A 15,294-nucleotide genomic window follows, 5' to 3' on the forward strand; every position below is an offset into this window, starting at 1 on the left:
AGGCTCCTGCGGTTGGCTACCAGCCTTTGCACGACGCCCCCGCTTCCGCGATGTAGTCCCGGCTCTCTCTCTTTCTCTCCAGTCCCCACTTGGCGGCGCCGCACTACATACGCGCGCGCGCGCGGAGCGATTCTTGGACGGGGACGGGGTCAAGTGTTTACTTATGTGTATGTATGCTTGCTATGTATGTGTGCTTGCTATGTATGTATGCTATGTATACTTATGTTTACTTATGTGTCACTTATGTTGTCACTGACTATAGTGTTTATATATTCACAGTGATTTCGTTAGCTACAGTTGCGCGCGGAAGAAAATGTGACATCGAACAATTTGTGTTAGAAACAAAGTACTTTAGTCATCAAACGCATTCGCATCCGTTTCAACCTTAAATGTTCAATATTTGCGCCCATGTGCTCCAGAGGCAAACAGAAAAATACTGCAATGACGTAGAAAGCCGGGGTACGACACGGCCAAGAGCCTGAACAACACAGAAAACACAAACATCTTGTGAGTGTTCTGTTGCTCGGACAACACATGTGGAACCAGAAACAGCAGCGAGTCTCCGAGAAGGAACAAGAAGAAGGCAAGACAATTGATAACAAAAAAAGAAAAACCATGTGGGCTCGTCCGGGATTTGAACCCGGGACCTCTCGCACCCTAAGCGAGAATCATACCCCTAGACCAACGAGCCACGTGGGGACGATCTTGTCCCTCGGAATCGAGAAACTATGAAAAAAAAAAAAAAAAAGAAGAAGAAGAAGAAAGATAACTAAATAAATAAATAAACGCAAACACTGATAGTTGCAGAATGCTTGTGTTATTCAAGTCCGCGGTCAATGCTTCTTATTTATAACGAAAACCTATTGTGTTTCTATGTGAAGCGGAAATATCGCAATAATAATTAGCTTTGAGAAGTAACATTGCTCCTCACCACAGACAACGTCACCTAGAGACAAAACCTGATCGCTTGAATTTAGCCAATCACGTCGTTACTTTCATACGGTCGTAGCTATGAAAACGAGTCGCCATGAACCGCATAGGCACCCACTGGAAGCCACAGAAAGCCTGGCTTTCAACATCGTCTGCAACGATTGGCTGACATCTTGGCTGGCTGCCGCGATTGGCGGACTTTGTATGTCTACGTGTGAAGGAGTGAGAGGAGGTAGGAGGGCACAACGGCTGCTGACGTGCTGGTTGCTGGGGGTGGGGTCTGGGGTGGAATCTATGGAGGTTCGTGGCTCCTTTCCAAAATTCGTGGAAGAAGTATTCACTGACGGTTTTCATGTTTTCCGTATAGAGTCAAACATTCATTAAAGGTGATTAATGTAATTAAAATTTATTGAAATGCATTAAATTGTAATTGAAAGTAATTAAAATGAAAGTACTTCTTTCTCCGGACTGGCACTGTGGGCAACTTAGCACAACTCGCAGAAATGTGCCAACAATTTGGGAAAGGCAGAGAACACAAAACAGTTTTCAAACAACGACCAGGAAAAAGACGCCCGGTATCGAACCTGGGTCTTCCTGGCGTCAACGCCTGTTTTCCGTGAGTTGTTTGAATTCGCTAATCTATGGGAGTTTGATGTTTACGTTTACGCCGAACACAAAGACAGTTTGTCATGAAGAGGGTTAAAAGCGCAGAGTACGTGGTGAAGGGGAAAAACAAGAATCTGGACAATGGGCATCGACAACAGCACTTGAAAATTTCGGTGCGTTGCCTTCGTCCGCCAGTTTGCTGCGTCAACACTGTGCCATGTTGAAGTTACCAACAAGCAAGAGAGGAAATGCTCGAGATCAATAGTAAAAATTAATCACAATGCAAATGAAAAAAAAATTGGGCTCGTCCGGGATTTGAACCCGGGACCTCTCGCACCCTAAGCGAGAATCATACCCCTAGACCAACGAGCCACGAAATTTGCTTCTCTTAATATGATATTTAACCGAATGCATACGAAAGTTACATTGAACAAAATTACAGTAACAAAATAAAAGCTCGACGTATGTTACCTACGTGGACAATGCAAGAAAGCAAAACTAATCACACATTGCTCACCTTCGCACTTAAGAGTTGCAGTTTTCAAGCTTTCCCTTGTTTTTCATGCTACAGAGTATCAAGTATCAATTATCTCTCTGCTTTCTTCGCTCCGTCTGACTGTTTCTCTCTTTTGCACAGCTTTCATAATCGATGTTGCAGATCATACAACGGCGTAAAACTGGGTTACACGTTACGCCCTTACAAATTGATGAATATCGAATGCGGTGCGATCGTCGCGCCGAGTAACGCAGCGGCAGAGACGGTAAGCAACCGACTTGCCGACTCGTGGATCGTGCTCTCGGTTTTGATGGCGGGAATGAAAATTCGCGATGAAATATTAAATGCTGAATAGTACTGAGCCAGAAGAAGCACGGCACGGCAGTGTCATCACTGCGTAGCTACAATGGAAGTGACAGATTCGAGTAAGTGTCTTGCGCAGACGCTGCTGGCTTCTATCATGCTGTCCCAACGTGCAATCGGAGTTATCGAGTTGTTGCATCTTTATTTCACACGTAACCGTACATAACACCGATGTAACGACTCCATTGCAGACTTCAGGGACGAGCTGCCAGTCATACAGAAAGCGATAGAGGCAGCGTCATTTATTGCAATAGACTGCGAGTTCACAGGTATAGGTTGGGCCGGTTCGTTGCAGCGTTTTTTTTTTTTTTCTGCGCTGCACGAAGCGAATCAAAACGGGTTCTCGTCGGGGTTTATGTTCGTCTAAACCATAATTTACAATGTGCAGGACTTCACACCAAGCGTACGGTTCACTGTTTGGACACGCCGAAAGAACACTACGCAAAACTTCGAGAAGTAAGTTGTATTCTTGTGTTGAACGCGAACTTATACTGACCTCTCGTTTAGACTGCCCTAGGATTTCAAGTCCTCCAAGTTGGCATTTCAACATTCGAGTATGACAAGTCAAATAAGAAGTGAGTTTTAAGACGTGACACCGTTTCTTCTTTCTTCCTTTTTTTTTTTTTTCAATAATATTCGGAGCTTCCATACGATGTTTTTCGTGCTCGCAGGTATCGCAATCTCTCCTTCAGTTTTTACATCCGGCCTTGGTTAGCACTGCGTGGCGTGCCTGAACGAATTTTTCAGTATCAAGTGAGTCTGCCACCATATGATTTTTTTTTTCTTTCGAATTTCTGATATTTGTCTGGACATTTCGTGAAAGTCTTCTTCTCCAAAGGCAGCAGTGATTGCTAAAATTATGTTCCGTCTTTCATGCAGGCGTCCTCATTGCAGTTCCTCGGTAATCACCAGTTCGATTTCAACAAGGCTTTTATCAACGGTACAGTTTCTTTCGATAAAAATTTGCTCCGTAGTAAATGCTCTGTCAGTTTTTCCGAAAGATTGTCCAACCCCTGAAGTCAGCCCAGGGTGTGTACTAACCCTCCTCTCCCATCTGTCTGTGTCTGTACGCTGCCGTAGCCAGTTCGCAGTGCCAACATTGAATAAAAAGAAACGGAGAATCTGATGAAGTTGAGCCAAGTCACGTACAACGAACGGAACCATCCCTCTTTAAAAAAAAATCTGTCCGGAGGCGTAGAAATTAGGATTAAGAGCCCTGTGATACAAAAAGTATGAGCGTACCTGTGTTCTCGCTTTTACCGAGACGAGCGGTTGTTACGAACACGATGTTGCCAGATAAATTTTTGCCCAGTTCCTTCTGCCTCACTTAGGCGTGAGCTACCTGAAGCCCAAAGAAGCGGAAAAGGTCTTGTCGGGCATCAACGAACGGCAAGAGACCCAGTTGCAGGAACTGCGGAAGCCTCCGTGCAAGGGCCCGGCACCGGACATTCCCGCCGAGCACAGGGAGTTCATCGACGGCGTCCTGTAAGTACCGTTTTTCTGCGGTGCGGATGGAGACGGAACAAAACATGTGTGCGACGTCTATACCAGGTCCCCCAAGGTCGCCATTTTCCCATGTATTTGTTCCTATCCCGATGTGTGCAATGCCGGAGGCCACCCTTAGATACCCCATTGTTACGAGACGTTGGCTTGTGTTGGATTGTAGCGCGCTAAAGATCCAGTTGAAGCACAATCCAAGCCAGGCCAAGTCACCGAAGGAGAAATGGACGACTGCGCCTGGTACGACAGGTACGCTATGGGATGCACGCAGCCGTGCACTAGATCCTTCCAATCGCTCAACACGTTTAAAAACGGGACCAAATAGTGAAACACGACGCAGAAAGTTGTTATACGCGTTTTATTTGGACATATAAAGACTAGATTCATTCGCAGAAACAACAAAAACATTTTGCCGCTAAACTTAGCGCGCTGAAGTGATCCGGAACGGCAACAGTGGGGTACCTAGTGGCGGCCTTCTTCATTGCACGCTTTTCCGAGGTGAGTTTGGGGGACCCGGTCTATACCTTCTCTCTTGCAGAAAATCTGCGTCCGACTTCCTGGGCATGCACGGGGACTCCGAGGAAGAGCTCCACTTTCCCGACTGCGACGCTTACCGACGAAAACTGATCTACCAGACGTTGCTCAGCAAGTACGCGGGCGTCTTACACCTGGAGACGCAGACGACGCAAGGCGGGGACGCGCGACACGTGGTTGCCAGACGTTTCTCGGCGGCCTCCAGGGAACGCGAATTGGCAGAAAAACACAAGGCAGAGTTGGTAGGCAGGACGTGGGATTTAAGTCTTTCCATATTGTTTGACGCGGTGTCGAATCGATAAAATAATGACAGTTAAATTAAATTATAACGACTAATTTATTAATTAATAAGAGCGATTAGATAAAGTTGATTAAAAGTCACCAACCGTAAACTCTACGCCCCGGAACCTTACGGACTCCTGTGACGGAGAGTACGCTCCCAAATTTTTCGTTTCTCAGGAATCCCTAGAGATTTCGAAGGGCTTCTCGCTTGTGCTGGAGAAGATTTCGCACTCGGGGAAGCTGGTCGTTGGACACAACATGCTGTTGGATCTGATCCGTCTGCTGGACCAGTTTGTGGATGACCTTCCTGGGGTGAGTTTAGTAGCTCGGTGGCATCAGTGACGCGTCTAGGAAGAACGGCGCCCATGGCAAGCAGTGTGACCTCACCCCTGTCAAATCATCTGACACCCGTCTCTAGCTTATCGTTACCATATGTGTAAATCAAAGTTTAAATAAAGTATCAATAAATCAATTAAATAAAGTATCAATTAAATAAAGTAAATCAAGTTTAAGCTTACATGCGTTAAATGATGACTCTACGAGACGTCTGTAGTGTAACCTTCCAAACTTTTTGCTATGATAGGCTGATCTGTAATGTCATTGAAGTCAATCTCAGTTTATTCTCACTCTGTTTGCCTTGCACACCCCTTTAGGTTGCACCCTGGGCAAAGGTACCCCCTTGTCACACCCTAGATACGCCCCTGAGTTGTACACGGTGATTCAGTTCAACTTTTTGTTTCGTCCAATGTTGATACGTTCATCCGCTTACACCCAGGACTTCGAAGAATTTAAGGCAATGTCGAAAGCGTGCTTCCCAGCACTGATAGACACAAAAGTCTTGTCGTCTCCATCGGCTAACATGGTGAGGCTGGTTTATGTCGCTGTGCACACTTTCCTCCGTTAAAACAGTTCTTGGTTTCAGCCGTCATTCAAGTCGACCGCGCTAGGGCAGCTCTTGTTGCAACTTAAGGAAAAATCTGGCCGTATTCCGACCGTGGGTAAGTATCGATTAATTGTTTGTATGGCTGCGCAACTGCTGATGTTTTCCATAGTGCATTAGTTGAACGTTTTTTATTGTGCCTTGAACTTAACCTGTTAAGTGTTTGTACTTTACCATTCTCTGATCTTTTTATTCTATATGTTAACTTAATGCACCATCATTTAACCATGCAGTAGATATGGTCCCAAAACAATGATTGGATTATACCCTAACCAGGCTACAAAGGCGTTCTGAATGTCCTCTTGAAAATCTGTTCCAACAACGTTGCAGGAAAACATTTCTGCAACATTGTGACAGCACTAGAACCGTGTTTCCCCAACACAAATATGATATTGGGGCAAAATTTCCGTCATGTTTTCGCAATATCGTGACACCGTTACAGCAATATTCTTCAACACACAATGACTAGGGCCTGACTTTTTCGGGTTTTATTTTTGGCCAAATTCGGGGGGTAAATATCGGGTGATATTTTTCATTCGAAAATTCGGTTGTATTCGGGTTAAATCCCGTTACGGCATATTCTGTCGTCAGGAATTCGGGTGATTTTTTTTTTTTTTTTCATAAAAATTTGTCTTAACATGGAACTAATGTTTAGCAATGTTATCAAACTTTATTTTAATGCACGCTTATGAGTGTGCCACACGACCCGGATGTTTTTGGTTGGCACATGTACGGGTAGATTCGGGTTAAACCCGAATTTTACAGATTTCGTTCAGGGGGTAAATATCGGGCAGATACGGGTTTAACCCGAAAAAGTCAGGCCCTAACAATGATATATTTGTCTCCTGAGCAAGCTCTAAATTTCTGATTTTGGCTATTGTGACGCACAATTTTAATTTTTAATTTTAAATGCTAACAGGGCTCTCACGCAGTTGAGAGTCCCGACCACCTTGTTAACAGCAAGTCAGATGACGAAGTGGCAGCCCCCTCTGTAGCTTAGTGTAAGGGTTCTCGCACTATGTTCTACAGAATTTGGGGTGGGGGTACTCTGGGGTACTCTGCCTGCGACGGAGAAAAACACAAAGTTAAGACTGCTGCATTGTTCTTGTAGAACACGGTACGGGTTACGGCTATGATGAATCTAGTCTCAAATTCCACGACGCTGGCCACGACGCCTTTGCCACAGGTCTCTGTCTCCTTGGCCTTATCTCCTGCCTCCGTGAGTGATTCCTCCGCCACTGTCCCGGTCCCGGTATGATCTCTCAGTCTTGTAAATTGATCGTTTCTCTTCTGTTCCTCCAGATCCCGAGAAGATGAGGGACAATCCCGAGCTGAACGCCACCAGTGCGGTGTTGCGATCCCATCTCAACAAGTAATTATGACGGCCACACGACTGGTCGCGCAAGTTAGCCGACTGGTGTGTTGGCAGAGTCCACAAAACTTGTGAAGCTACGGCCTGTCATGACTTGCATTCTCTGTTATAAGTAGAGCCTGGAGTTTTAGGGTTTAACCCGATTCTTCACCGAATTTGCCCCCCCCCCCCCCCCCCGAATTGAAGGTTGCCTCTTTCGGGTTAAGCCCGATTTTTACACGGAAAATTGCCCTAACTCAAATGTCCGTGGCAATACGCACTGGCTTGTTTGGCAGCAGACACAATTACATCACTGTTTGTCCCAAACCGGTACAGTTCGTTGCGGTAATAGGGCCCGATTTCTCCCCAAATTTAGCGTACTGAAAGTTTTTCAGCCAAATTCGCATCAAGTTAGGGCACATGTTTATTCCCCCAATTTTTACCCCCTGAATTTGGAAAAAAAATATTTCCCAAAAACTTTAGGCTTTTGTTATAAGTGTTGTCTTATAATAATTACTTACTGCAGAAGTCCTTTTTTGTTAGCGCAAAATATGTTTATATATAGGCAGAATTATACTACGAAAATGCCGATTCGCCTGGAAATTTGCTATTTTTAGGGGTGCACAAAAAATTAAAAGATTGTTCCACACAAAAGAAAGCACTTTTACAGTATGTTATTCATAGGGCCTGACTTTTTCGGGTTAAACCCGTATCCGCCCGATATTTACCCCCCAAACAAAATCTGTAAAATTCGGGTTTAACCCGAATCTACCCGAAAACATCCGGGTCGCGTGTCACACTCGTAAGCGTGCATTAAAATAAAGTTTGATAACATTGCTAAACATTAGTTCCATGTTAAGACAAATTTTTATTAAACAAAAAAAAATCACCCTAATACACCCGAATTCCTGACGACAGAATATGCCGTAACGGGATTTAACCCGAATACACCCGAATTTTGAAATGAAAAATATCACCCGATATTTACCCCCCGAATTTGGCCAAAAATAAAACCCGAAAAAGTCAGGCCCTAGTTATTCAGCAGCAATAGTTGAGGGTATTGAACTTGTTACCAGTAATATTTTCTTTCTCTAGGGTGTACTTTATGTCGGACGACATGCACTATATCAATTTGGATGGCGTCAATGGTAATGCTGACTGTTTCATTGTCTCTGTTTATTGGATAAACCGCTTCGTGCATGCTCTGATCCCATTTCTTTGCCTCTCTTCCCCTTGAACCAGTCGTCCCAAACAGAAGCAACGTGTTTTATGTGACATTCCCCGAAGAGTGGAAGCTCAACGACCTGAGGACTCTCTTTATGCCTTATGGTGAGTTGCCGGCTCGGAGCACCTGTTATTTTGGAGCACGAGATCCTTTTGCGTTTTATCGTCGATATTATTAGATCGAGGGGCAATTGCTAAATTGGCAGTGCTCGAAAATTGCAACGATTCGCTAGGCTTTCAAGTGTGCAGAGGTGAACGTAGGAATTTTCGTCCTTGTTGACTTTTTGTACCGTTTATTTCCCTAGTTGTTGCTCCCTATTCCCTCTATTTCACCGTAGTTCTTTCCTGTACCGTTTATTCCCGAAGAATTCTTTCTCGTGTCACCTGTAGCTCGCATTGGGGCTTTTTTGTACCATTTCATACCCTTTCGTCGTTTCTTGTGCTGTTTATCCCACTGTACTTTTTCTTAACTGTGTCACATGTTTGGTACACACGTCCACATATCATGTACGTGGTACATATGTCGTTCCCTGCACTAAGGAGTCAAATAAGAAGGAACTGTCATGAAGATGTGCACTTCTGCAGGTGATGTACACGTCACATGGATCAGCCACACAGAAGCTGCAGTCAGGGTGAGAGACTCCATTAGAGCCAGAACAGGTATGTGTGAGCACCTGTATTACGGTTATGTGACCATGGTTGTTGTCTTGCGGTGTAAAGCCACAGATTATCGTTCTTACAGCAAAAAGGAATTCGACGCAGTATCCAATGTGGGTCTTGCACGCTGCAGCGAAAATGTAGCAGTGACCTACAAAGGCCTCGTTTTTGCTTATACAGAAATTTACAAAATTTGCAGCAGACATAGCAAGGTAGTGGTGCTGCCTCGCACGAAGACCACGCTCAGTTGCATGTACGGCTCTCATTAATTTTAAGGTAGTCGGAAATGCGAGGAAATATTTGAAAGGGAAAAAGTGTGATTCACAGTAGCAAACATTGCAGGCAGTAGCAGACGACCAAATGTGTTGCGGGCCACACATGAGTAGACCCTGAAGTTTTAGGGTTAAACCCGATTTTTCCCCGAATTTGCATCCCGAATCGAGGTTCACCGGTTTAGGGTTAAACCCAATTTCTACCCGCAAAACTGCACCTAAGCTAGGCACCTCACGGCAATTACATACTAATTTTTCACAAAATACACGGTTGATCTCAACGTCTGATGCTCTGGATAGGCTGTACAACGAACGTTTGTTCGACAATAGAGCCCGATTTGTCCCCAAATTCAGTCTGATGGTAATTTTTCCGCCCGAATTTGCATGAATTTTCGACATCAAGTGATTGACCTGAATTTTACCCCCCGAATTTGGAAAAAAATAAAACCCGAAAACTTCATGGTCTACATATGAGTACGTAGGATAGTTACTTTGTTGTGGGACCAACTAGAGCACTGCACGGGCTCGGGCTTACCGAAAAACCCGAGCCCAGCGGAATTGATTCCCTCACTGCTCTGCGAACTTCGGTCTCCTGCTACCCTCCACTATATTGAGCATTGACGATTTCCTGTATGTATCAAAGACTTCCGCAGATGTAGCGAGGCTGATGGTGCCGCTTTTCGTGCAACGTGGCACCATTTTTTAACATTTGCGTAATGCTCCAGTCAACCTGTGTCCGACCTGAGTATGTAGTTCCCGCGTAACCGTAGGGCACTGGATGCACGTTGGTCGAGCATCACTTGAACGGGAAAGTTATTGTGAGCAGTGGCGTATCTAGGGTGTGGCAGGTGTGGACAGGTGCCATGGGCGCCAGGTGAACAGGGGCGCCATTATGTGGTCGGGTGTGAATGTGCCAGGTCGGGTACTCAACCTGGCACATTCATAAATGATCTAAAGCACCCGCCATTAGAGAGGTTGTAGTGTGAAACCTAGTGCGGACCACACGAAAACGCATCCCCAAGGAGATCATGTTAACCATGTTGCCATGGGCGCAGGTAGCTCTAGATACGCCACTGATTGTGAGTATTCAAAAGGCAGTGCATTTTTGTGCCTGGACAAAAAAAAAAATTTAATAAACACACAAACAGTGCAAACGTAATATTGAGAAAACTTGTATGTCGCCGGTACTTCATACGTACATGCGTTGAAGTAGAGGTACCACGAAGGTAATCAGAAAAATTACGCAAATTAGGAAATGCACTCACGGCAGAAACAGGATGTTTGGGAAACTGAACAAGCTCTACAGCAACGTTACCTCATGCAGCTTGCTTGGTTTCATCTTACAAGTACAGCTTGCCTGCCATACTTGATTAACTTCCTTAAAATGTTGCAAGCGTGGATGTTCCAAGAGGGGACTTGGAGGAGGGGTCAAGGGGGGACTTGGCATCCACTCTGGAGCTCCAAGATCCCCAGTTTACTCACAGTTTACTATTGCCTAGTGGCTATTGGTCGCGTGCTTTGCTCCCCCTCCCCATAAAGAATCCCGGGGATGCCCATGGTTGCGAGCATGAACCACGGGTAAGCGTGTTCCGTATTCTTTTCAGTGTTGTCCGACATGGCAAAGGCACGCAAAGACGGTGGTGTCCCTATGTACCAAGTGCATCCGTATGCGAAATACGTGGACGCTAATGCCAGGACCCTGGGCCTAGCGCAGCACCCTGCGGAAAACAGCGCAGGTAGTGACAGCGCAACTGCAGAGCCACCGGCCAAAAGAGCCCGCAGCGAGGAAGACAGGAGTTCCACGGGGTAAGCGTTAGAAATGTGCAAAAAATGTGAAATGTCTGTCTCTCTTCGATAATTAGATGCGAGCTACCAGAAATTCGGTACAAACTGTGGTGCGTTACGGAGCTAAAGTGCCGCATTAAAGAACAGTCTGATTAAATAACTCGCGACCGCTTTTTTTATCCGTGCTGCGGGATAAGATATCTTTCGAGCCACGTTTGACATCTGCGAGAGTATTTCACCTGATTGTTCGAACATTTGGGCGGTTGAGAAAGCGTCTGATGTTGTAGGTCCTCCACAAGCTCTGGCTCCTGTGTCTCATTGTCCAGTGCGTCCCTCGAATCACCTTTGACGAAAGGAAGCAAAAACGGTGAGTTTTTTAATTTTTTTTTGTTATAGGACCAGATTTGTACGTAACTTACATATGCCACTCGAGTTACTCTATCTTAAATACTTTTGGGAGTAACTTCTTGAAATACTTTTAAGAGTGAGTATTTAGCATTCTAACTTAAATACTCTTGAAGGAGTACAGAAGGCCATCCAAAATATTTTCACTTTTAGACGTCCGATGAAAATATATGCGCCAATTTGCCGAACAGTATAAAAGGTTTTGACACAGCCGCGCTCGTTCACTCTCGACTCGACCACCTGGGGTGCCACGAGGAGGAGAGGGATGATTTATGATGTCATAACTTCTGCGCAGTCACTTGAGGTCAGCACCTGTCTTTTTCTTTTAGTTGCTGAGGGAGTTCTTCTATTGTAGTCTGCAGACCTGCTCCCTCGGGGGGGGGGCATTAGGAATTGAAAAGGTGACCAGGGGCATGGAGGATTTCATTTTCCCGCGGGAGTTTCCCTGTGGGTGATGAATTTTCAGAGCCCTGAACAGCTGACTAGCAGACGACACTCTGAACCAATCAGCAAGCGCAGACCCTGTAGCAACAGCGCAAGGTCATAGGCTGGTACTGCTCTTGCGTAATGGTACTCACTGGTACACCACCATTGCACACGGTCGCTTTTTGCGGCGTACTTTAAATTCAATTTCTGCGATAATTACGGCTCTGTGGGGCGAATTACTTCTCACGGTGCTTTTTACTGGCCTACTTAACCGTTTTGTAGAAAGAAAACGGGGTGTTAAAAATGACTTCTGTGCTCCTTTAACTCCCCAATCGTCTTCATTAAATAAAGTTGTTGCTTTTTTGGAAGAAATTTGTACTCGCTTCTTAAGTTACTCCTAAGATGCTCGCGTTAATTACTTTTTTCGCGAGTCTGGAAGATTGATAAAAAAATTATAGGGGTTGAGACACTTTCATGGATGTGGTTCATTACATCGTGGACGCATTATATTGCAAGCAAGAACACAGAGGAAAAAAACTTGTATGTGTCGTACTTAGTGACGTACAAGCCCGCCCGTGCAAAGCGCACGTCACAGACCTCAGAGTTGCGTTCATTCCCATTGCTTGTTGCTTTTGCGCCACAAAAATCCAATCACCATCTTCATCATCACCATCATCACCATTATCATTGGAAGCCGTAAGCATGGAACTCTCGTGCACTGCCTCACTGGCGGCAGCGACGTCTGTGATGTCAGAGCCGCACGAGTTTCGGTGTCCGAGGTACCCATTTTTTTTTGTTCCTGTGACCCTCCCCGCTGTGAAATTTTCAATGCGGGTTCACGTCGATACAAAGCACCATTTTTTTTACATTTATCTCGGAAAACCCGGGATAACCTTTCGCAACCCCTTTAACTGCGTGCTTCTTGGTTGTGCTCTATGCCACTCACACGTGCGTGCATTTAATCTCAGATGTTCCGATATACTCTTGTACTTCACTGGCGAGGGTGGCTACATATGTTAACAATTGAAAGGAACAGTTGATAAGAACAATAGTATATGTAGTTTAGGGTGGCTTCGTCGCTGATGTTCATTTTGTGTGGCTCCTCCTCCTCCTCCACCACTTCTTCTTCTTCTTCCTCTTCCTCTTCTGGGCACAGTATCGGGTATCCACGTGATCAACATTATAGGGCGAGGTGTCTGCTGAGGAGGGCGAGGAGGGGGCATGAAGAAGGGAAATACAACGGTATCCGGACGAGTATTTGTTTTTATCTTCACTTTGTTTGTATTTGTTCGCCGGTAAATTTTGTGCATTGTGACTTGATAGTATCGGGGGGAAAAGTAGCTAGTTACTTTTGTGAGTATTTAAGATTCTGCTCAAACACTTTTCAAAGTTGAGTACTCAGTACTCTACTCAGCTACTTTTTTGCATGGCGCAGTACTTTCTTGAGTATCTTGCACAAGCCGTGCAAGCCACACGCAGCTCATTGTCCTCCGTTCCATCCAAAAAGTTAGACAAAGCATATTTCTTTCGAGTGTGCACGATGATGACGTCGTCAGGCACATTGCACGAAGTGTCCAAAATTCACCGCGCTCGTACAATTCTTGATCTCTCCCTGTTGTTTTAGCCACCTTGTAACACTTATTTCCGACACTCGAAACCACCTTGCCACCGCTAAATTGTTGCTGCATTTGCGAAAGTGTTAACTTTTTCGTCCAAACGCCGAAGACTGACACCATGACAGTGAATGGAGAATGAATGCCGTCCCCATTGTGTCCGTATTGCCGTATTTGCATCGCGCTGACACCGCAACACGTGATATCGGTCGCGCCGCGCTATTGGCTGATCCCCTGACCTCGTTGTGGCTCGCATATTCGAATGCAAGACGACCCCCCCGACTTTGGAACACTGGATTTTGAAGAAAAAAAAAAAAGGTTGTCTTATAATCGAGAAAATATGGTACACTCTTTTTCAAGGAGTTGATTGTTTCTAGAGAGATTAGAGGCCACTAGCATGTGCACTGCTGGTCAGCTGTACACATTGTTCTTTCGCAAGTGCTCACATTATTGGTCGCATAGCATGCCCTGACCTAAAACAAAAAAAATTGAGAGAAGGATTTCGCTGCTCCTTTAAATACTGTGTGCCGAGATTTTAGTGCACGTGGAAGAATGCTGGGGTGTACAAAACGAATTGATAAACTGACCACTGTGGCGTCGACCGTGGTCATGAATATTGCTCCGCGGCTCGGAATAGTATTGATTATGTTCTTTCAGCTGCGATTTATCCGTATTTACTTTGATAGGTAGCTAAGGAGGCGGCACCATTACGAATACAGTAGAATTCTTAAGCAGTGTAACTTGGATTCATTAGAACTCAGACGTAAGAAGCACTGTCTCATATTTTTGTATAAAACTGTGCATGGAATTTTGAATTGCCCAAGTTTGGTTGAATCACTCAGTTTCAATGCTCCCATAAGGCGCTTTCGACACCCTCCTGTCTTCAGAGTATATGACCTGGCTCTTACACTGATTGATCATCTACAGAGAACATTCTGATATTTTTCTACTATTAAGACTTTTAGACCAATGGTAAATAGTACAATGCAAAAAAAAAAATAAAATCTGTTATGAGTTCTGTAGCGCATTTATGGAATTGTTATTGCACCATTTAAGTAGGCCTCTGTGCTGTTAATGGGCATTCAATAAAAATGAAAAAAAAAACTGCTGAAAAAAAAGGTTGTTGTGACGTCAAGCTTGCCCACTTTATGTTTTCTTTGTTCGTTTCTTTCCACTTTTCTTTTGCACAAAACAATTTTGTATGCTAAGCAGTTGGGTTACGGAGCCGATTGCGAAGAAAAAAAACACGACTGCGCTGGTTAACCTATCGCTCGTAATTCATGCAGGGCCAGTGCAATCCCACAAGGTGGAAGTGAGCGCCAGTCTCATGTTTGAGGAAAACGATGACTGGGTGTGAACTTCAAGTTCATCAACCACTTCATCACCATTTCTTCGGTTCACATTTATGTTCATATCATAATAAACACATCACGTCATGTACCATATGGTTTCATGATGGGTTTTGACCTTCCATACGATCTTGTTGTTGTGAACGTATGAATGATTAATTACAGCTGAGCTGTTTTGCACGAATGAATGCACGGCTTTTTCCTTCGTAGAGGGTGGTAGCTTCTGCCACCTGGTGCCAGCTGATTTAACCGGTTATTTTCGTTCCTAACAATTTCTTTCCTGGCTGTGGACTGTCCAGCATGCTCCTCCTCCGATTTCTTTTGTATGTTGTCGATGTGGTGCTTTTGTCCACGTTTTGAGCGTCCATTACCCGATTTCTGAGTCCCTTGCCCTTGTCTATTGCTTCTATCTTTCTCTGCCCCATTCACAATTCATGTCTGCTATTAAGAATGAGAATTGCTACGCGCTACGAATGCTAAGCAGAATGAGAGTGCCATGTTTTGAGTGGCTTTGCAGTGTGGTTTTTCCTTTGCTGCCAAGAAGGGCGTTCCTCTTAAACT

General features: G+C 44.8%; 1 protein-coding gene and 2 non-coding genes across 3 annotated transcripts; 1 reads left to right on the forward strand and 2 right to left on the reverse strand.

The window, feature by feature from the left end:
• Positions 1-619: 619 nt before the first annotated feature.
• Trnap-agg (transfer RNA proline (anticodon AGG)) lies at positions 620-691 on the reverse strand. The gene has a single exon. It is a non-coding gene; the product is annotated as a tRNA-Pro (tRNA).
• Positions 692-1,836: 1,145 nt separating this feature from the next.
• Positions 1,837-1,908, reverse strand: Trnap-agg (transfer RNA proline (anticodon AGG)). Its single transcript has one exon. It is a non-coding gene; the product is annotated as a tRNA-Pro (tRNA).
• Positions 1,909-2,272: 364 nt separating this feature from the next.
• LOC135392036 (poly(A)-specific ribonuclease PARN-like) lies at positions 2,273-14,857 on the forward strand. The gene is made up of 19 exons (XM_064622656.1): positions 2,273-2,457; positions 2,587-2,664; positions 2,784-2,851; positions 2,903-2,970; positions 3,067-3,148; positions 3,275-3,335; positions 3,727-3,880; positions 4,434-4,671; positions 4,889-5,023; positions 5,487-5,573; positions 5,634-5,709; positions 6,763-6,870; positions 6,954-7,023; positions 8,098-8,150; positions 8,245-8,331; positions 8,812-8,886; positions 10,760-10,961; positions 11,228-11,307; positions 14,671-14,857. The coding sequence occupies exons 1-19, from the start codon at positions 2,439-2,441 to the stop codon at positions 14,739-14,741; spliced, it is 1,812 nt and encodes a 603-aa protein (XP_064478726.1). The 5' UTR covers positions 2,273-2,438; the 3' UTR covers positions 14,742-14,857.
• Positions 14,858-15,294: the final 437 nt, after the last annotated feature.

The sequence above is a fragment of the Ornithodoros turicata genome, chromosome 4 (genome assembly GCF_037126465.1).
Source record: "Ornithodoros turicata isolate Travis chromosome 4, ASM3712646v1, whole genome shotgun sequence".
Taxonomy (NCBI): Eukaryota; Metazoa; Arthropoda; class Arachnida; order Ixodida; family Argasidae; genus Ornithodoros; species Ornithodoros turicata.